Genomic DNA, 21,527 nt, shown 5'->3' on the forward strand with positions numbered 1-21,527 from the left:
GTCTAAACCATCCAAACATTTGACAAAACAACCTACGTAAGTTTAACTAAAATATGTTCAGCCATTATTGAGATTAAGTGTTATAAAGATTGCACTGATGTTTATCCCAAAGAACTTCGCTTCGGTCCGCTCAATTAGATAACTCATAAAATAACAACATAAAAAAGTAATTATTATTTCGCTTTCTTCTTCCATTCTTTCTTGGGTTTCCCTTTATCATTTTCTTCATCGCATTCAACAAGTTGCCATACTACTAATCAGTAGTTGGGGGTACTAATCACCCCATTAGAGACTATGAAGCATTATGTCCTTATCAGCCTAGATTGAACTATCACTTATTGATAACAACAGCATTTTTATGAGTTTTATATTTTATTATTAAGTAGCTATTAGAGGGTAATAATTAACATTTAAATAACAATATACAACTATCTTTTTTAGGACTGAAATATATGTTAAAGAGTTGAAGGAACCGTCGTACTGAAGAACTGACAATTTACGACAGTTCTCAGTCCCGGTTATAACCCAAGAACTGTTGGATCCAAGAACTGTCTTTGTTTTTGAAAATAAGTCTATTTCAATATTTGATATTCAAACAAAATTTAGAACGTTTGGTTTGGTTTATATGCAGCTATAAATTTTTTTACTGTAATTGACCACACTTCTTACTTTTTCTCTGTGAAGTTTTTGCTCTGTAGTGAAACGGTGCACCATCAATCTAAAATATTTCTTTCAAATCTTTGCTGTCAAAAGTAAAATAAAAATTATTTTTATAATGTCTTGGCTTAAAAAGTTACCATCCTCGCTTGTTTGGATGCTCGGCAGTTTAGGTAGTCACACGCTACTCCCTTCTCCGCCATATGCCTTGACTACAGCTGGTGTGTGGTTTACATTGACAGTCTATGTCACTCCGTAGTCACTACTAAAGACAAGCAACAAGCAACAAACAAGATGAGTACTCACTCGGACTCTCTGCTGAGGAGGGCTCGAGTACTTTGTTGGGCAGTTTGGACAAGACCTCGAGTGCGAGCGCAGGACAGCCGGCCTTGAAGTGAGCGTGCGCCGTGGTGAAGTACAACTGGCGCTCAAGTGGTGTGATGGAGTCTTCCAGTGTCAACTGTAATACAAGTCATCTCTTATAAAAATCCAATAGTATAATGTTGCAGTTAAAAGAAAATTCTATAATTTAAAAAACCTAAATAATATTTAAATTTGCAGAGTACTGTAGATTATTTTCTACTTCTAGATTTACAGCAAGTAGGTGTTGATTTGTTAGACTATATATATATTCTAAGAGGCAATATAACTAGTTAGGTACATAACTCAAATATTATCTATTGTAAAAAACAACACATTATAAAAAAATGATATTCAAATTTTATTTCTGAAAGATGTGATTGTAACGCGATCAAATGGGAAGATAATTATCTTTAATAATAGTCTTTCAAATAACAATTCAATACGCAAGATACCTCCATGATACATACTATTTTGACTGTCAAAAAAGAGGAACGAATTCACAAGATTCCTCGCCTTGCCCCTAATAAATAAGAAAAAACAGTATGGTGCAATCAAAAACATCACTCTACAAACAGCTGAATTTCAGTAAAGTTAAAGTTTAATTACGCTGATTTATTAATTTCCTAGCATCCCATTTCAAGGGGATGCTTATTATTAATTTCCTGACTGACCAATAGTCATAAAGTCGAGTCCTTTCTATACATTAGCACACAACAAAGACGTTAAAAAAGCAACAACTGAACTCACTTGACGGTCAGTCTTCTGCTGCTTGCCAGAGGCAGTTTCCAGCCCATAGCTGAACCCTGATAACACAACAGTGTGCTTCTTCTTATCCTGATAAGAAGCTGCCAGGTACTGTCTTATCAGTAGAGGGTGTGTGCGTAGATAGACGTAAAAGTTGAACACATTAGGGTTGGCTGAAATAAACAAAGTAAATAAGTACCTGATGAACAATTTGAATCGTAGATTATAACTCAATTTCATAGTTCTAACTATTTAACTATTTTCAATTTTGTAGTTAAAAAGTTTTAACACTAATTTACTTGAAAATTATGTCCCATCATTTTAGTTTTTTCAGTTTAGTACACATAAAATATTTTAAAATCCTGCATATAGAAGAGTCCAAAATCTAATGGGAACATGTTTCAACTAATAGATACCATAACATGGTACAAAATATTGGAGGCTAAAAAAATTGTAGGCATATCTGCATGGGAGTGGGTAATATAGTGACGATTAATCAAGATTTTGCTGTATAAGTATAACACTAAAACAAAACACAACATAATTTACTTTGGGAGAGGTGTAAAAATGTTTTGTACATGAAACTTTGTCAGAAAAATAATTGTCTGGGTGACCACTTGGCTATTATAGTGCTCGCCTTCAAATGTGAAAGTAACTAGTTCGACTCTAAGCAAAATTGTTACCAAACCCAGATGCTACTTGTCATTAGTCTATCAATTAATGATGCTGTCTAACAAAAATATAGTCATTAGATAGTTACAAGACCAGGGTTTGGACCATTCGATTGTGATTTTGGACACAAGGGATGGCAGCGAGCTTACCTTAAAAAAAAGGCCAGGTAGAAAATAGCATACACAGAAAATATAATTTTGTCCAACATTCTTTGTCTACACATGACACAGTCACCCAGAGGATGAAGTGCTGTGTCATATTCTGTGTAGCATACACTGTGGCCTACCAGGACTTTTCTAAGCTAGCTAGCAAAGTCTCTTTTAATGAATGTGTGTGTAATGTTGGCATACCTGATGTGCCTTCTGGCTTGTCGTCGTGGTAGAGGGGATGCATGCTGCCCACATTGGTCTGTAGCAGTGTGTTGAGACTGCCCTGATGCTCCTTCAGGATCCACAGAGCCATGGACCTCAGGAAAGGATCAGGATGGGCCTGGGACAGATTCTGATTCTCACCCTTCGAGTCGCAACCGAGAACCTCCTGTCAAACATAGATAATTTCGTCATTTCATTTGTTGCTAGTCCATCCTAAGCTGTAGGATCACCTATGGAAAATTGGGCTGATCTCTTGGGTGAGGAGAAAGAGCTCCTTCTATAGCTGTCTGACAACAATAATTAACAATTTTAAAACTCAAAACTTTGTAAAGACATTTAAAAATTATCAAAACAAAACTTGTGCTAAAGAAAGAAAACCCCGTTAACAAAAGCAATTAAATAAACAGGTAAAAATTCCTCAAAACCTAAAAAATGTTATATTGACTTACCTCATGTAGTAATCGTTTTAGACTAGGCGGAGTCGAGTCCATATCACCTTCATATAGTCTAGTTATGACCATGGCGAGTTGCAGGTCTTCCAACTTGTTAAGGCACACCTGAGGACAAGATTGAGTGAGACATGTTACTCAGAAACGGTGGTAGTATTCTATTTTTTGTATAATAACCTTTGATAATCATTCAAGTTCTTTTGTATTGTAAAATTAAATATTTAATCCAATTGGTACAGCCAATCCCTAAGTCGTGGCTAAGTTACTTAAAATGAAGGTTAGTTTAATTAAAAAAAAACCCTGCCAAATACAGTAGTACCCCGCTAATCCGACCTTGGCAAGACCTACTCCTCACTTACTCTGACTATTTAATAGCCTATCAGTGACAATGTTATCACAGTAATATTGTGACTATTTGCCATGATTGTGTGGAACCGTTACCGTCTACCGCAATTTGTGGCAAAAATCTTGTTTATCCCCAGAAATCACAGAAAACACTTTAATCGTTTTCCGCGATCACTGAATTATTTATGGTCATCCTCCGCGATCGAGGCAAAATATTGAATGTCTCCCAGTCACAGGAACATTATCATTGTCTTCCGCAATCGTGGTCAAATCCCAGAGTCCCATAAAAAATCATCGTCATTTGGTTTGCAATCGTGATTAAATATTTAACAACTCTCGAACTTGCAGGGACATCATTTTCATCATTAGCAATCACAAAACCGTATCATCGTTGTGGGTTTATCTGTAAAAGCAGCAAACTCATGAATAACTCCTGCGGTAAAGGGAACATCATCGTTTCTGGGGATCAGGGAACCTATCATCGTTATCTGCGATCGCACCAAACTCCTGAACATGTTTTGCAGTAAAGAAAAAATCATTGTTGTCTCTCGCTATCATGGCAAAATATTTAACGTCTCTTCCGGTTACGGGATAATCTTCATTGTCTACCAAGATTTTGTGCGATCAATAAATGTCAGTTAAGCTCATTAATTTTGTTAGCTATAGTCTACAATAAGACGTCCTTTCAATTTTACTTGGTAAACATTATCATATTTGATAGAAATGAGTAATTTACAGAACATCAGCTCACTCTTTGACGATAGCTTAGTTCAACTACTCACTTTTAATCTAAATCTGACTATTACTGGTATATGGTAATGGAATATCTAGTTCTATAAATAGGCAAAGAGACAACTGACAAATATAGGAGGGCCCAATAATATTCAAGTCTAGTCAATGGTTAAATATATGCTAAATACTTATTTCTCCTCACCTCGATAGCGTCCCGCAAGGCTCCAGCCAGCAAGAAGAAGGCAGCAGCGTGTTCGAACCTCTGCTTTCCCAGAAGAGCAAAAGCATTTTTCAGCGCCGCTTTACGCCATCTATCCTCCTCGAAGTTGTTGGAGAAGAAGCTGGTCATGCGGTCGTCTCGCCGAGAACGAAACAGAGCCCACACCAGTGACTTCTTCTTCATGGCCAGATAGAAGATGGCTGCGTCCAAGGGATCCTGGTTGATCTGGTACGACGCTTTCGCCACCTGCAAACAACAACTATTTTATATTTTGGATTCTGCTTAAATTATTTAAACTAAAAGAGGAAATTTTTACTAAGCCTAAAGGTAACAGCTAGCATTATGTCTAAAATCAACTATCCAAGATCAAATATTAAATTGTTGCATACTACACCTACACCATGTACCCCAATTTCCCAACCTGTCATGTGAGCAGGTATTACTGTGAAACTTGTGTGTCCGAATGGACTTTTGTCTGTATGCGGTTTTGAAAACTATGACACTGCTAGTACTTTTCAAGCATCATAGCATTAGTTTCAGCAAGTTGTTGACAGGTGAAATTGTTGTGGGTTAACAAGAACTTTCCTTTTTAAATTTATTCTTATTACAGGTTTGTCCACTGTAATTTTGTAAGAAGTTGGAATGACCAAATTAAAAATAGTTAAATAATCCCTGGGGTTCAAATGAGTTAATATTGTACGCTGTAAAGCTGTAACTATGACTGACCTTCTCCATGCAGGTCTTGAGCAGCGTGTGATTCCTCAGCCACCAACCCACACCCAGCTCCTTGAGAGTGCTCCACCGAGGCGACCCCTTGCTGTACGAGGGGATCAGGTTCAACAAGTCCTCTTCACTCTCAGAGTGGAACGCCCACACCAGGTTGTTGGTAGCCACACCTGTCAACATTACATACATTCTGCTAGAAAAATATTTATAAAGAAATTTATTTTAATAATATTTCTAAATAACTTCTTGAATATTTCTAAGACTTCAAGTTTTCATCTGAAACTTGACTATCATTCCAACAGGGGATAAATAATAAATAGTATAACAAAATATCAGTATGTTTGTGTTTTCTTATCTAACTAACACTCAAGGTGTGTCATGTGAACTAAACTATATCCACCCTATATAAACAATTGCCACAAAAAAAATCCTAAATAAGTCCCTAAATAGCCTTAAATCATCAAAATTGACTACAATTAATTTATACTGTTTTATTATAAATATTGTTCTACCTTGAATTAATATTGTACTTAATATTGTAAAACGTTGTGTGAAAATAAAAGATTGACGACTTGAATTGATTCACATGTAATAAGGCCATTCTATTTAAAACATTTAAACAATAGGCTATTTTTACTAAATGGAAATTAAATTATCATGTTGCTTTTTAAGTAAAAAGTTCTTTGGCACAGAAAGAGTTTCTTTTATGAAACAATAATCTCTTCTTTATAAGCCATTAAATACGATTACCAGGATTTGGACCTAAGACCATGATGAAGAACCACACCAGAAGACAATATGCCTTATCTTAAAACACCAAATCAAATACCCAAATTTATTTTATGCCACTTATTTCTGACTACTCTTCAGTAAATTTTTTTAACTTATTCAAACAGATACTCCAACTGACCTTGTTTTTGGAACTTGGCCCTCTGTGCTAGTGGAAGACATCTCAGCAGGTAGTTGTAGTGTTTCATGGCTAGCAAAAACCTCAATCCGCAATCATCTAGCGAGTCTGACAACCACCAATGCACATAAGATTAATAAATTGAACATTAATAAATTTAACTAATTGAAAAGAAAATGTGTGAACAAAAATTATAAATAAAATCATATTTTGGTTGCCGCAACTTCAAGAGGCAGTTGAAAGCCGTGACAAAACATTCATCCAATACACCAAGTTGCAGACCCTGATTTTAAGAGGAAATGCACAAATATTTTTCATCTCTTCACAATTTAAATTAATTTATCCCACCTACCCCTACAGCATGTCCATTAAAATGTTGCTCTAGTCCATAACTGATACTGATAGCATCACAGAGAAGGAGACACACTGTAACCTACCAAAATCCACTTCACACACATCTTGGCTCCAGTGTTTCCTAAAGCTTACAGACATGGTGGCTTACAGACATGGATTGTTTTAACGTTTATTATTATTTATTTATTTATTCAAGAGTAGTGTAGACAATAATAGTGTAGAGACAGTACTGTAAGTTACTGGCTGCAAGTACTTGCCAATTCCACTTACATGCTTGACAACTTGCATGACACTTTTCTTGGTAAGTCTGTAGTAAGTGCCAGAATCATGCCGTCTTCTTTCTCTGTCTATAAACCGCCTAAGGTTGATAGACTGATTTGAGGGATGCTACAAAAATTTCAAAAGGTATCCCCCCCACAAAAAAGGAACCTAAGAACTCTTCAATGACGAACTTAAAATTATTTTACGAAGAATTGCAGGTACACAATGGTTCAGACCCCTCACCTGATGAGGCTTCTCCCTCTGGTAGTCCCGACAGATTTTCTTTGGCAATGGCAGACTTGGCAGCGTCTATGGCGAACCTCTCAGAGAAGTCGGTGTTGCAGGTAGACACTGTATCAGCCAGAGCTAACAGATGCATCTGATCCAGACTAGAGAGGCCGGGCAGGTGAGTGTGTGTCAATAGACGGGACAACAGACGACCCTGAAATATAACACACAAACACAATTACAAATTTATTGAAGTTTATTTTGGGTGGTAAGTTTTATTATTCAAATAATTATTGTAGACTGGTCTTGATTACTCATGTTAGTAGTGTTGCAAAGATTAGTTTTTCTTTCCTCATAGTAAGGGTGGATGGTCCACTCACTAAAGAATCACTAAACTTAAGCTTCACACTAAACTTCACACAGGGCGAGTTTACAAGCTACACGCCGGTTTTTTTACACGCAGCTAGTAAAATAGCTCAATGTGAACGACGTACTCGCTCAAAAGTTGCTTGTAAAAAAGCTCTGGAAAAAGTTGACGCTGCCGCTACTTTACACGCCAACTCGCCAGCTTTTGAGCGAGTAGGCGTGTAAAGTAGCCCAGTGTGAACACAGTTGCTTGTGCTTGTGCACATTTTATTCAAAGATGTCGGAGGATTTGGTTCAAGCTAGCTACTGACTGAGTGGAAAAAGCATCGTGTGAACAACTACAAGCGCACTCGCCAACTTCTTACACGCTGGCGAGAAGCTTCTAAACTCTCACCGTGTGAACGAGGCTTAAGCAATCTACCTGTCTAGGTCCAAAGTGACTGATGGTGCATTGTTTCTCTGGGTTGGCAGACTGTCGTCTGTCACATCTCCTTGGACCATCCTCGTCTTCTTCCTCGTCTAGTAGATCGTCCAATGATGGCATCGCCACATTTCCGTCAAACAGCTGGTTGTAGTCCTGTTGACAATGGTACACATTTAACTTCTCTGACACCCTCTTTAATCCCTCATTGATTGACCTTAGTTAGATAGAAAGTAAAACCTGCACTAGCACATCTTGAAACATTGTTTCTTTTGTGGCTGTGGAGCCCCACACAGTCCATGATGGATAAGGAGTAACAGTTGTGGAACTTTGCATACCTGTTGATCATCAGCCGCAGCCTTGGCAGGAGTCTCCTTGTCAGCAGCCAGTAGAGTCCACAGAGGCAGTGGAGGGATGGACGTTATCTCTGCATAGTCCAGTGTCAGTTCCTCAGGGATGGCGGTGGTCGACCCTCTCTGCTCCAACGGACTAGTGGTGCCTGACATAAACAAGTTACTTTATTGAAATGGAGGTTCTCTGACAGATGGGGAATGATATTAAAGGAATTTTTGCAAACATTTTCTATTACAATTGGTAGAAGAAACAAAGTTTTAAGGACTTTGTGACGGTGCAATTTCGTCCTGGGACAAAATTGTACTGTCGGCCTCGGATAGCTAATCTAATTGAGTTAGTCCAGGGTTAGTAGTAATAATAATAGTTAAGTTTTAAAATATGGGCTCAGATATGGTCGTTAAAGCATCAGCTTTCAGTGAATGACACATTCATCACTGCCCGGGTTAGGCCCTAATTTAAACAAATTAATAATTAGGCGTTAATTCCGTGAGTGAAACACTGCTCGCAAATAAACTAAAATATTAACTTCGAAAATAAAATAAAAACTTCTAATTAATGGATTTACCGTGTTTCACTCTTAGAATTAAAACCAATTATACTTACAATTAACCGATTCGATTGTCGCCCTCAGCCTAACACCTACTATTCGACGACACCAGAGTTATTTCACCACTGGCCTCGACCTACGGCTTCGCGACGGATATGCGCGGATCCGAGAGCTATTCCGCCCTCTGCCTAACACCTAGGTTTCGACGCTACCAGGGTTATTTCACCACTGGTGTATTTACCCGGCTATTCCGCCCTCGACCTATCGTCTCGCGGTCCGAGAGCTATTCCGCCCTCAGCCTAACCCTAGTATTCGACGCTTCCAGGGTTATTCCACCACTGGTTATTACCGGGCTATTCCGCCCTCGACCTAAGGTTTCGCGATATATACTCCACTCCACTTACCAGGGAGAGATGTTGCTAGCTATTCGCCCAGCGCTCAAGTAAGTCATTAGCCCTTGTCCCGTGCTGCTTATATAGGGGTCGCGACGCTGGTGCAGTGCGTGGCCGCTCGGTGAACCACAACCCCGCGCTATTTGAATCGCGAACGGCAACGGTCCTACACTCAATATTTAACCGTTACAACTTTCGATGTTTGTTTTCTTATTATAGTAGAGTACTCGTCCACTCCTACAGCTATGATTCAGATTAGGATTCAACCAAACATTTCTGGATTCTCACAGCCCTGATTACCTTGTTTTTAGCAAATTTTTCACAAAGGTAATAACGGATAAGCCATTACTGTAGGTCTCGGTATGACCTGGACCCGGGGCCGAATAACTTTTTTGTTTTGAGGTCCTCAGAGGCACACCGTCCAATCAAATTCATAAAAATTTAATTATCAACTCAATGGTTGTAATTGATGGCGGTTGAAGTAAAGAACAGCAAATCAATAGTCTGTATGCAAGATGATGGGCTTCAACATGATAAACATTATTATACCGTACATTTTACTTGCAAGAAATATATTTTATTTTGGGGTAGTGCGTAGTTTGCAGTGTGGTTAATCCACTTGTGGTAGTGATGGGCGATACGGACGCGTATCGCGATACAGCGATACGATACGTATCGGAAAAAAATATCGTATCGCCGTATCGAATCGGGCGTCTGTATCGCGATACGCGAATCGTATCGTCAAAAATATCGAAAAACGATACGTATCGTATCGTTCCCCCCCTCCCCTACCTAACCTAGAAACGGCAAATTTATATAAGTACCTGGGGACCAAGCTTTGCTCGGGGAAACTATTAGTTTACTCTGAAAACAGTCTTAGTATTGCAGATACATTAATCCATTTCCACACTCCACACTGCTCGCCTTTACTACTTCCTTCACAACTCCCTACGTCTTGGACCTGTTTCCCTATCCTTCCGATAGCATTTTAGGATTGCAGGCAGCTGGCAGATCTAGTGCTAGATAGCACGTTAGTGGAAATGGACTGGATTGGGATGGGACTGTTACATTATCAAGTAAAAACCAAAAATACAGACGTCAAAAACTCCTATTTCAAACTACATATCCACAGAGTACAGATTTTGCAGTTTGCTCGGCCTGCGCAAAAAAAGCTTTAAAATATCGTTTTGACATGAATCGTATCGCTCTATGTGCCGATATAAATACAAATATCGTTTTAGGCGATACGATACGTATCGTTTTTCAAATATCGTAGATTCAGTTGTTTTATGTAAATACAGATGTATTAGTTTTATCTATTAGTTTTAAGTCTTTATTTAACCATTGACAATATGTCCTGTTATTATAATGTAATGACATGTAACTCAATAAATAAATAAATAAATAAATATCGTCCCTCGCGTATCGCGATATTCCGATACGATACGATACGTATCGCACATCACTAACTTGTGGATAGTTTGCAGCATGGTTAATCCACTCGTGGATAATCTGGAGTCTACTGTAATTTGTTAGAGGACTGGCATAACTGGGAGAAGTGGTATAATCCTTTAAAAAATGTTTGTTTTGTACAACCTTGGAAGTAAGTGTGTGGAGATAAGATAATGTTTGTTACGTAAATAATTAAGCATTTTTGTGCCAGTTTGGAATAATTTTCTTCATAGTGCCATGAATAATTTTTTAAACAAAACGTAAGGGAACATTTTCCACTAAAACACTATCATATTCACCTGCTGCGTAACTGACAGACAGAGTTCGAGACCTTGACCAGCCTCTCTGACGAGTAAGATTTTCTTCATCAGTGAAGGTGCAAACCACAGCTCCCTGTCTGACAGTGCAAGTGCCAGAGATACACCTGCAACATAGGTTGTATCACAACAGAACATCTACATAAACATAGTTAGAGATAATCAAGAACATTTAATATAGTGTTTTACTCTCTCAACAGTTTACCCAGGACAACTGAGCTTCTTACATAGTCTCTTGGTAGACATTTACTTTTCTTAAATAATCAAGAGTTTACGGGGAAGATAATCAGAATTATTTTGAGATAGTTTGTTGAAATATCTCTAACAATCTTTTCTCCACAATGTTCTCAACAATTAAAGCTTATAGCAACAGTGACAAAAAAAATGGGTTTACTATCTACTTTATACAGGTAAAAAAAAATGTTAATACTTTGGGTACTTTCAAGAAAATGCTTGTTATTTGGGAGGCAATAAACTACATCACACTCTTCAGTTTTTGTTATTTCAAATAAAAAAAGGTCTTCCTAAGTAATTAATCCTCTTGCAAAAAAAAAAAACAATGACGAGATTATTACAAATTCACAAAAAATTGTGGTTTGGTTTGTTTAAAGGTTATTATAAAACTGCATATGAGCCATGTGGTCATCATGGATCAAAATCCAACATGTTTCAAACCGGCGGGACGATTGAACAACGCAGCGGGACAACGGCAGCGGTGCTGCTCTTGTGTGGGTGCTCATATTTATCATCATGTGTTTTAAAATCCCGTGCGGGAATACGTCCCGCTCCCGCAGTTGTCCCACTCCGGTTTGGACGAGCCTTAATGACAATGTGTGTTTCAAAAATATTGGGAAGATACCCTACTTACAAAATATTCAAGTTGTGTCTAATATACTCGTACCCTTAGAGAAAGCCCAAAACTTTAAAAACCCACTATGTCACTTTTCTAATCTACACACCTTACAAGATGAGCGAGAATAGCTTTCACCCATCTTATCTTGCCAGAATTGAGTAGTTCCATTAGCTGTTTGGGATGGTACTGAGGCAGCACGGGACATGCTATCCTTGAAGCTTCAAACAGACCATAGTCTGGCATGTAGGAGTCCATTGTGTTGGCTTGCTCTGCTGGTGCTGGGCCTGTAAATACATTAATTACAAACCGCTGTAATACCAATAACATCTGGAACCTTTTTATTTAGGGATGGACGAGATTGAATTTTCAGTTCGGGACCAGCGAGACGGGATTTTTATTTCCTTCCCGTTTTTCGGGACGGGACAGGACGGGATTTTTTCCTGTGAATAAGGGTTTTTTTATAAAGTCTTGAGTTGTCAAAAAAGACAAAACAAAATCAATGTTTACCGTTTGTGGCACTGATCTATAAAAAACCAAAATATGGGTAAACATTTACAGGTATAGAAACTTGTGACTTGTGGTCGCGGCGTGATCGTCAAAATGATTTGCGGTCACGGTGCGATCGTCGAAAACTTTGATTATTGATACAACTAGACATCCCATCCCCATTTTAAAGTTGTCGGTAGTTTTTTAATCAAAATCATCATATTTGATGTGAGCCACCAATAGAATTTGCGTTGGGAAGTCTCCTGCAAAGAAGTAACTCGTGTCACAGAAAAAAATGGAAAATAACCATAAAAAAATGTGTGCTGATTTAAATTACAAATTTCAAATTTCTGTCAAATACACAAACCTTTTACCAAGTCAAACCGATGGAACGACTTACTGTGAGCTATAGCTACATTTATGACCTATCAACTATATCAGCAACAAATAATAAGGTAGAAAATATAACTACAAATTCTGTGACTGGTTCACAAAACTTTGTTTTTTTTTTAGCTGGACACTTATAGAAGGGATTTCTACTTCAATATCCAATATACAATGCTATGACTTAAGAAATAAATTACAATATGTCCTGAGGTAAAAATCCACGTGTTTATGGCCAATGACTCACAAATACTCAGAAATTGATTCATTATCAGCTCATTTCCATTTAGAGCTCTTCAAATGTTACATTCAAATGGAACCTTTCAAATTGAAGGTAAAACGACAATCTGATAAATTAGATCAGAAAAATTACAACTGAAACACACATTTTGTTTCTATTTACATACCAAGGCCTCCAGAACTGGTGTTTCGCTTCTTCTTAGGTTCTCCAGAGGCCATCATGGTGAGGTTTATAGAGCTGACCCTGGACAGATGAGGCATGGAGCTCACATTAGCCAGTCTGCGTTGCGAAGTCTCCTGCAGACAAGTAATAAGTAAAAGTAAATTTCTTAAAATAATATTTAAATTTTTTTTAATCACTTTAAAATAGGTAACATCCATTACCATACATTTTTTAAGTGTTTTTTTTTCACTAAGTTGTTACTCTTAAGGGTTGAAAAAGTGTAGTTACCGTACTGTAAATAATAGCTATGATTTTTTTTATAACGTTATACCTAGGTATTTTTAACCCAAAATGAGTAGACTTTGGCCCATAAAAGGAGAAAAGTGTAGAATTGAATGAGATAATCTGTGTAGCTTTGTTACTGACTAATACCAGCTGTTTCAATAGCCAGGCCAGGACCATTTATTAGTGTGCAGGAGTCAATAGTTTTGCATTGTTGTTGACCGTCAGATGCCAGGCTAAAACAAAAGTTGTCCTAGTGCCGATCAGCAAAATCATGCGTTCACGTTAGAGGTATATTAATCATGCACTTAAGCTTGATAACCGAGCACAAAATTGTATGTGATTCTTAAATATATTTTCCGTGTGAATTGCTTTTTAGATTTTTAAAACTTTTGTTTTAGAGGTTGAAAAAAATCAGTCTATACAGGGTCCCGTAAGTAAACAACCAAACTTCAGGAAATGGTTCTATGGGTCAAAATAAAGAGAAAATCAAGAATAACATTTTTCCCAACATCGCTTCGTTAACCAGATACTCGCCATTTTGTATTTTTTAAATAAACATTATTATTTCCAATTTTTTTCAACCGATCTTTATTGAACTTGGTATGTAGGTTAAAGTAGAAAAGAACAATGTTAGAAAAAAATTCATCTTGATTCAACTTAAAATTTCAAAATGGCAGCCATTTGAATTTTTTAAACTAAAATTACTCAAAAACGGCTCATTTTATGAAAAAATGTCAACAACATTTTTATTTAGTATTTTTAATACCCTATCAAACGATACAAAGTTCAAAAAGATTGAATAAGAAATAGCTGAAATATTACGATTTTTAGTTATAAAATGGGGTAGAATAAGGCAGAAACTAGTCAGGTTTGCCTCATTTTACGGTACCTAGCCCCAGTACTCGGTTTAGCTTTTAAAAATTAAACTTAGACTTCTTCGGATGTTATTTATTTTTACCTCTATAATTCAAACTCTCTACACCTCTACACTTAAAACTGAAACCTCTGTAATTTGAATTTTATCTATTCTGACCTCTATAATTCAAACTCTCTATATTTCAAACTTCCCATACTTCAAAATATATTGTCTTTCCACTGAAATTCAAATTAGTGAGGTTCTACTGTACATCTATTAGAGGTGTAAAGTTATTGTGGATAACCTACTGTGAATCAAAACTTTAAAAATCAAATACTACCGTACCTGGGCCAGATTTCTAAGGTCTTCATCTCTCAGATTCCTTGTGTCTTGCGCCTCCTCTGACTCTTGATGTGGCAACCTGGAGCCATAGAATCGTTTGGCACCAACTGTGGAACAAACCAAGGTAATCTCTGTACAATGTGTAATTGGAAAAGAGGTGACGCATCAATGATATTAACAAGCTTCTAAGAGGTGCTAGTGTAGGATTTTATTTTTTTAAATATTTGTTTTTAAAATATAAATTGCCATAGTGCAGTAAAACCTCTTTTGACCAAACCCTGTTAAACCATTACCAAGGCTAACCCAAACAATAATATAAGATTCAAATAAACTTGCAAATGAGCTAGGCTAGGAAATTGTCCGTTGTGGCAGAGGTAGTGGAAGCTGCTGTGAAGGTGAACTTCCGAACACAAATTTGTTAATTATTTTGAGAAATGGAGATTATGTGTATTTGTAGATAGTAGGCCTAGATTGATATTAATAAAATGACTATTGAAGATCTCTTTGAACCGAAATAGCTATTAACCCATTGACAACCACTTAGGTGTGTAGCCTTTTGTGTAGGCATTTTGCTGTGAGATAGCCGCACTGCTAACCCACTGGCTTTGAAGTGTAAAGTCGAATCTAACCTACGAGCACTAATGTCTTAATGTGCTTCAAAAATATCAAACAACTGTATCAGATTCCTAAATCGCATACTAGATCACGTAAGAATCATGCAGGATGATAGAGGTGAAATTGAAAGAATTGTTAATACAGAGGGAACTTTATTCATTTGACGACTATTTTTACTTGAAAACAAATAATAGATCTTCAAATTCAGAAAATAGCGTAACCTGAAGTGGTGTGAACAATAGTAGCCTACAAATCATGTTGATTGTAGCCTACTTAATGTGCTGCTGCACACTTGATATTATTGTTGTACATCTAGCATTTAACTTGTTTGGCACTATTCATGTAAATATGTATTACAGAATATGAATAGAGATCTTTTGATTTGATTTGATTCTTGTTTACTTCACTAACCTTGATTAGTAATCTAGTGCTTGTCAGATCCAACAATACTACTCTCAACTCACCGTTGTCAGGTTTCCACTGAGAATACACATGCATCTCACTGTCCATCCCCACCACTAGTATGCCATCTCGGACCCACGACAGCTGCATTGGCAGTGCTGGCAGTCCATCTGCTGTCGTCAGGTCTATCTTACGCAGCTTCATCCACCTGTGAGTTCAGTTACTATTTTAGCCAAATTACATAAGGATTAATTCATTTTCGTCTATAAACAAATTTTTAATTCATTTTTTATTTTCTTAAGAAAAGACAGAAATAGATATTTGGGAGGGGTGTAGGCACGCGTCAAGACTGAAATTCTCTTAATAGCAGTTGGTTGACCTGTCAGTTCTAGGTTGGCTCAAGGAGGGGTGCGAAAACGACGGTGATTGTTCGTAGTGTGGGAGGAGGTGAAAAGGTTGGGGATGGGTATAGAGATAGCTTGTCGAAGGGTGGAAGAAAGCATAAGAGAAGGCCTGGGGAGTCATACGACAGCCAAACTGTTCACTTATGGGTCACTTAAATAGACTTCCGTTTGAATAGCAAAGATTAATTGGTTTTTTTAATTAGTGATGGGCGGATCCAAGAAAATTTCGGTACCGGATCCGGATCTTGAAAAATTCGGATCCGGATCCAGATACACAATGTCATAAGGGCTTGAAAGAAGGTTGAAAAAACGTAATTAACAGAATGCCAATTTAAATCATACTGTTTAAAATTAATTTGGTAATGTTTAAAGGTTAATATATCTTATGTATAGAGTAATCTCCAATTGAGCCCATAATCCCTCATTTTTTGGGGACACTAAAACTTTTCCAAATCTTAAAATGAAACTATAAGTTTCATTTCATTTCATTTCATATAACTTTATTCATTTAAGTACATACACAAATATAGGAATGGCGTCAATAACCAGTAATAAATACAGTAATAGTTGATGATATTAGTTGGGCAATGTCACAGTACTGTATATTACGACGTCAAACACCTCTATGGTTAGGCAATGTCACAGTACTGTATATTAAGACGTCAATAACCTGTATGTATGGGCAATGTCACAGTACTGTATATTACGACGCTAATAACCTCTATGGTAGGGCAATGTCACAGTACTGTATATTACGACGTCAATAACCTGTATGGTTAGGCAATGTCACAGTTCTGTATATTACGACGTCAATAACTTCTATGGTTGGGCAATGTCACAGTACTGTATATTACGACGTCAATAACCTCTATGGTTAGTCAATGTTACAGTACATGCCTCATAATTCTATTTAAAAAAATATATATATTCTCGAATCCCAATCTTTTCTTAAGATTCGGTGGATAAGTCGTAATATACAGTACTGTGACATTGCCTAACCATACAGGTTATTGACGTCGTAATATACAGTGCTGTAACATTGACTAACCATACAGGTTATTGACGTCGTAATATACAGCACTGTGACATTGCCTAACCATACAGGTTATTGACGTCGTAATATACAGTGCTGTAACATTGACTAACCATACAGGTTATTGACGTCGTAATATACACTATACAGTACTGTGATATTGCCTAACCATACAGGTTATTGACGTCGTAATATACAGTACTGTGACATTGCCCAACCATAGAAGTTAATAACGTCGTAATATACAGTACTGTGACATTGCCCATCCATAGAAGTTATTAACGTCGTAATATACATTACTGTGACATTGCCCAACCATACAGGTTATTGACATCGTAATATAGAGTACTGTGACATTGCCTAACCATACAGGTTATTGTTATTTTATGAATTATATTATTTTTATGTTGGTGTTCTTAATAATTGACACTATTCATGTACATATTGTACATTATGAATAAAGGATGATTTTATTTGATTTGATTGACGTCGTAATATACAGTACTGTGAACTACTATATTATGGCCCAACTATATAGGTTATTGACGTCGTAATCTATATAAATAAAATTAGAGTTTTGTCTGTACATTGCTTAGAATCATGCAGTTTTTGGTTATTTTTACGTTTCATAGCCTATGAAAGCTGAAACGAGTCTTATCTCAATTTCTGTCTGTATGTCTGTTTGTCTGTTTGTCCATTCTGTGACTCCGTCTGTAACGCCAAAATGTCATTTTACGCGGCCTACTCCTAAAAAACTAGATTACCGATCAAGGTTCTAATCATTTTTTGTATTTACTGGATTGGTGAGAATGTGTTTGGCTATAAAAACATGGCTTCGCTTCTTTGAAAACAAAATTACGAACCATCAAAAACCCAATTTCGTTAGTTTTTTGTACAATTTTCTCCTAATGTTTACTATTACATTTTATTAAATAACGATCAGCTGTTTGGATTAGTTCTCACTTCTAGCTGTCACTGATATGTTTACATTAAAAGTTGTTTACAAATACCGCAACCATTTCCGATCAAGTTTTGTTAGCACATCCAAACCAAGTGAGATTAAAAACGTTGTGCCTTACTTAACCGGTTTAATTAATCGCAAGTCCAACGATTGTTCTTGAGCTTTCATAACCGGGGAAAATGCCGTGAATCAGTGTTGTATTAGTGCTGGGAAACTTACCTAATTTTTTTAATCATCGTCCCCAGGTTTTCACTTATTGACGGCGCTTCAAGGACAGTTGTGTAAAGTGCAAAGTAAAAAATCACAAATGCAGGGGTGATCGTGGATGTTACTGATATCTTGGAAGATCTATATGATTTCGCTGTGATCGTAACAGAAGTTTAACTTACAGATGTAGCTAAACTCACTTTTCCAATGTGTCACTTTTGGTTTCTACTTACATTTTGACAACAATATCGGTACTTTTTCTACCTAGGAAGTAAAACTAAAAGCGTCCAAAACCCCAGATTTGTGCGTTTTTCCCATTTCCTCCGAATGTTTGCTAGATATATGTACCGATTATCGTTTAGAGATTATGTAATCTTTTAAATAAGAAACCTTTGTTTGTATAAAGGTGGTTTCTTCAAACTGTCTTTATATGTTAACATTAAAAGTTGCTTACAAATAATGCTTTTAATGGGAAATAACTTTGATTTTTGAAAACTTAAAAAGAAAATTAAAACCAAGGGAGGTTAATAACTTCGGTACTGCATCACATCAAGTGGCAGTTTTTTGAGCAAACCATAGTGAGTTTTTAAAGCTTTACGTTGTTAACGTTACATGTTACATGTTTTGTGGCCTGTGTATTTATTTATTTATATATTTGCCAACGGATTAACACCTATAATACAGTTTGATTAGAAGGACGGTTTGAATTGGTCGTAAGTACTACAGTTATTTTCTTAAATGTAAACGTTGGTTTTTGGTACTGCTACTTTTCCCTAGAACCGGTGGTAGCAGTAAGAATAATTATTACGTACAAACACATCACTATTTACAACTAACCTATAGTTATCGTTAGTGCTGCACCTTATTTCTTATTAAATTTAATTGATGTCTTACTGTATAATTTTTGAGTTTTCTGTCTGGACTCCAAAATGTTAGTTTATGCTATGAAAATGATAAAACATTATTGAATGATTTTTTTTAGCAAACCATCATGAATTGTTAACGCTTGGTGTTGTTAACGTATAAATGTTTTGTGGACTGTGTATTTATTTTCTTATTTATATATTTGCCAACTGATTTACACAAATTTTTCAGTTTGATTAGGCCTAAAAACGATAATCATAAAATTTGATGACACTATAAAAACTTTCAAATAATTGTTTTGTTTAATGTTAAAGCGTAGGAGATCCCCTAATTCAATTCTGTATTTGTGTGTGTATGCTGTCTGTTGGTAACGTATTAATGTCCTTATTTCTCATTGTTTCGTGGAAAAGACAAGATGTTTTAAGCATTAAAATTAAGCACCTATGTTAATGAAAATTTCAACCCGAATAATGTGTGCAGTAGTGAGGTTGAGGTAGTATTTTAACCACTTTTAACCAGTGTGAAACGTAACTTTCAATTACAGACCTACCTTAGTTCTATGCCTCATAGATCTATAAAGCAATTCCTTTTATCATTAGATATAAAATATGGACTAACACGATCGGTATTCCTATACAGTAATAGTTTTTCCAGCATATCAGGAAATATTCATATGCAAACCAACTCCTGTTCTGAATATAAATTCAAATTCAAATTCAAATAATCTTTATTTGTAAGTAGCATATAACATACATAAATAGTGTCAAAATACAGGTATGAAAAAGGTATAAGGTATATATATAATCAAAGGTTTCTTAAAATTATCAATGCATAAATTAAATATTATTTCCTACAATTCATCTAAGGAAGCTTTGTTGATACATTCATATATAGTTTATTTATTTAAGAGGGAGGTTTAGAAATTCATCCAGCGAGTAAATTACCTCGTTAATTAAATAAGCTTTCAGTTGTCTTTTAAATTTAATTGAATTTTTTTCTTTATTAATATTTTCTGGGATTAATTTTAAAAACTGTTCACCAACATATGTTGGTTTTTTTTCATAGAGCTTCAGTCTGTGCTGATTTTGCCTTATAGAGTTACTTTTTCTTGTGTTATAATGATGTGTGGGTTCGTTAGGGACATCATTAGGAATTTTGTTCTTTGCACACAAAATGACCTCAAGAACATATTGGCCATAAACCGTCAGTATTTTTAACTGTTTAAAATAAACAGAAAGAAGGTATAAGAAGGTTTCAACTTACTACAAGATTCCCGTACGTAGAACGGGCAAACAGCTAGTATACAATACTGTGACATTGCCTAACCATACATGTTATTGACGTCGTAATATACAGTCCTGTGACATTGCCCAACCATACAGGTTATTGACGTCGTGACATTGCTCAGAGGTTATTGACGTCGTAATATACAGTACTGTAACATTGCACAACCATAGAGGTTCTTGGCATCGTAATATACAGTACTGCGAAATTGCCTAACCATAGAGGTTATTGACGTCGTAATATACAGTACTGTGACATTGCACAACCATCGAGGTTTTTGACGTCGTAATATACAGTACTGTGACATTGCCCAACCATAGAGGTTATTGACGTCGTAATATACAATACTGTGACATTGCCTAACCATACAGGTTATTGACGTCGTAATATACAGTACTGTGACATTGCCCAGCCATACAGGTTATTGATGTCGTAATATACAGTACTGTGACATTGCACAACCAAAGAGGTTATTGGCGTCGTAATATACAGAACTGTGACATTGCCTAACTATAGAGGTTATTGACGTCGTAATATACAGCACTGTGACATTGAGTAAAACATCGGGAAAAAATCTGTCTTTTTCATGGATACAGACAGCTTTATGTTAGTAAAAAAATCGGGGAAATTCGGAAAAAATCGGATCTATCAAAACCGGATCCAGCCCAAGATCCGGAATTTTTTTATCCAATCCGTTGCCGGTTCTAGCTTGGATCCGGCGGATCCGGTATTCCGATATCCGGATCCGACCATCACTAGTTTTAATTAATATATTTCCTGTTTTGTCGCTAATCTATTTACAATTATTTACAGTAATTTGTCATAAACCTTTGTAACTATAAAATACCCCCGCCGCAGCAAACCTGCAGACTAAGCGAATTTCCATTTGACTGATTGGATTTACACTGAAATGTCTACTTAAAAATATAACATTTATTCCCGATTTAAATAGAATTAGTTTAACAAGTACTTAGGTTTGCTGCATCAGGGAGGGTAAAACTGTTTTTTTTTTTTTGTAAAATGTTAATAGTTAGTAAGAAATAAAAACATTTTCCAAATTTGATCAAAATATGTTCATAAACAAGCAAACTACAACAGTTTACTCATTCTCCATAAGAATAACATGGGAATTTTAAATTTACAATTTTTTGGAATTTTCTCCGTAACCATTAGGCGCATAATAACGCTTCAATATACTAAATTATTTGTTTTTTGAAGCTCTACAAAATGGTTGGGAAATAAATTGCTAAATTTTATGTTTTTTGGGTCA

At 36.2% G+C, this 21,527-nt stretch overlaps 1 protein-coding gene across 6 annotated transcripts in view; it reads right to left on the reverse strand.

Moving 5' to 3' along the window:
• LOC129002602 (dmX-like protein 2) overlaps window positions 1–21,527 on the reverse strand; it is a 177,984-nt gene that overhangs the window by 96,186 nt on the left and 60,271 nt on the right. For all 6 annotated transcript variants that reach the window (XM_054430534.1, XM_054430531.1, XM_054430529.1 and 3 more), the window contains 15 exons: window positions 15,567–15,712; window positions 14,491–14,594; window positions 13,009–13,138; window positions 11,838–12,015; window positions 10,861–10,985; window positions 8,155–8,315; window positions 7,817–7,972; window positions 7,045–7,243; window positions 6,190–6,294; window positions 5,280–5,449; window positions 4,536–4,799; window positions 3,257–3,364; window positions 2,787–2,973; window positions 1,768–1,937; window positions 964–1,117 (listed from right to left, as the gene is read on the reverse strand). In XM_054430534.1, coding sequence (XP_054286509.1) covers window positions 964–1,117; window positions 1,768–1,937; window positions 2,787–2,973; window positions 3,257–3,364; window positions 4,536–4,799; window positions 5,280–5,449; window positions 6,190–6,294; window positions 7,045–7,243; window positions 7,817–7,972; window positions 8,155–8,315; window positions 10,861–10,985; window positions 11,838–12,015; window positions 13,009–13,138; window positions 14,491–14,594; window positions 15,567–15,712 — 2,357 coding nt within the window. The remainder of the gene's footprint in view (window positions 1–963; window positions 1,118–1,767; window positions 1,938–2,786; window positions 2,974–3,256; window positions 3,365–4,535; window positions 4,800–5,279; window positions 5,450–6,189; window positions 6,295–7,044; window positions 7,244–7,816; window positions 7,973–8,154; window positions 8,316–10,860; window positions 10,986–11,837; window positions 12,016–13,008; window positions 13,139–14,490; window positions 14,595–15,566; window positions 15,713–21,527) is intronic.

The sequence above is a fragment of the Macrosteles quadrilineatus genome, unplaced genomic scaffold, assembly GCF_028750875.1.
Source record: "Macrosteles quadrilineatus isolate MER2022 unplaced genomic scaffold, UCM_ALF_1.0 Scaffold_9__3_contigs__length_116548681, whole genome shotgun sequence".
Lineage (NCBI taxonomy): Eukaryota > Metazoa > Arthropoda > Insecta > Hemiptera > Cicadellidae > Macrosteles > Macrosteles quadrilineatus.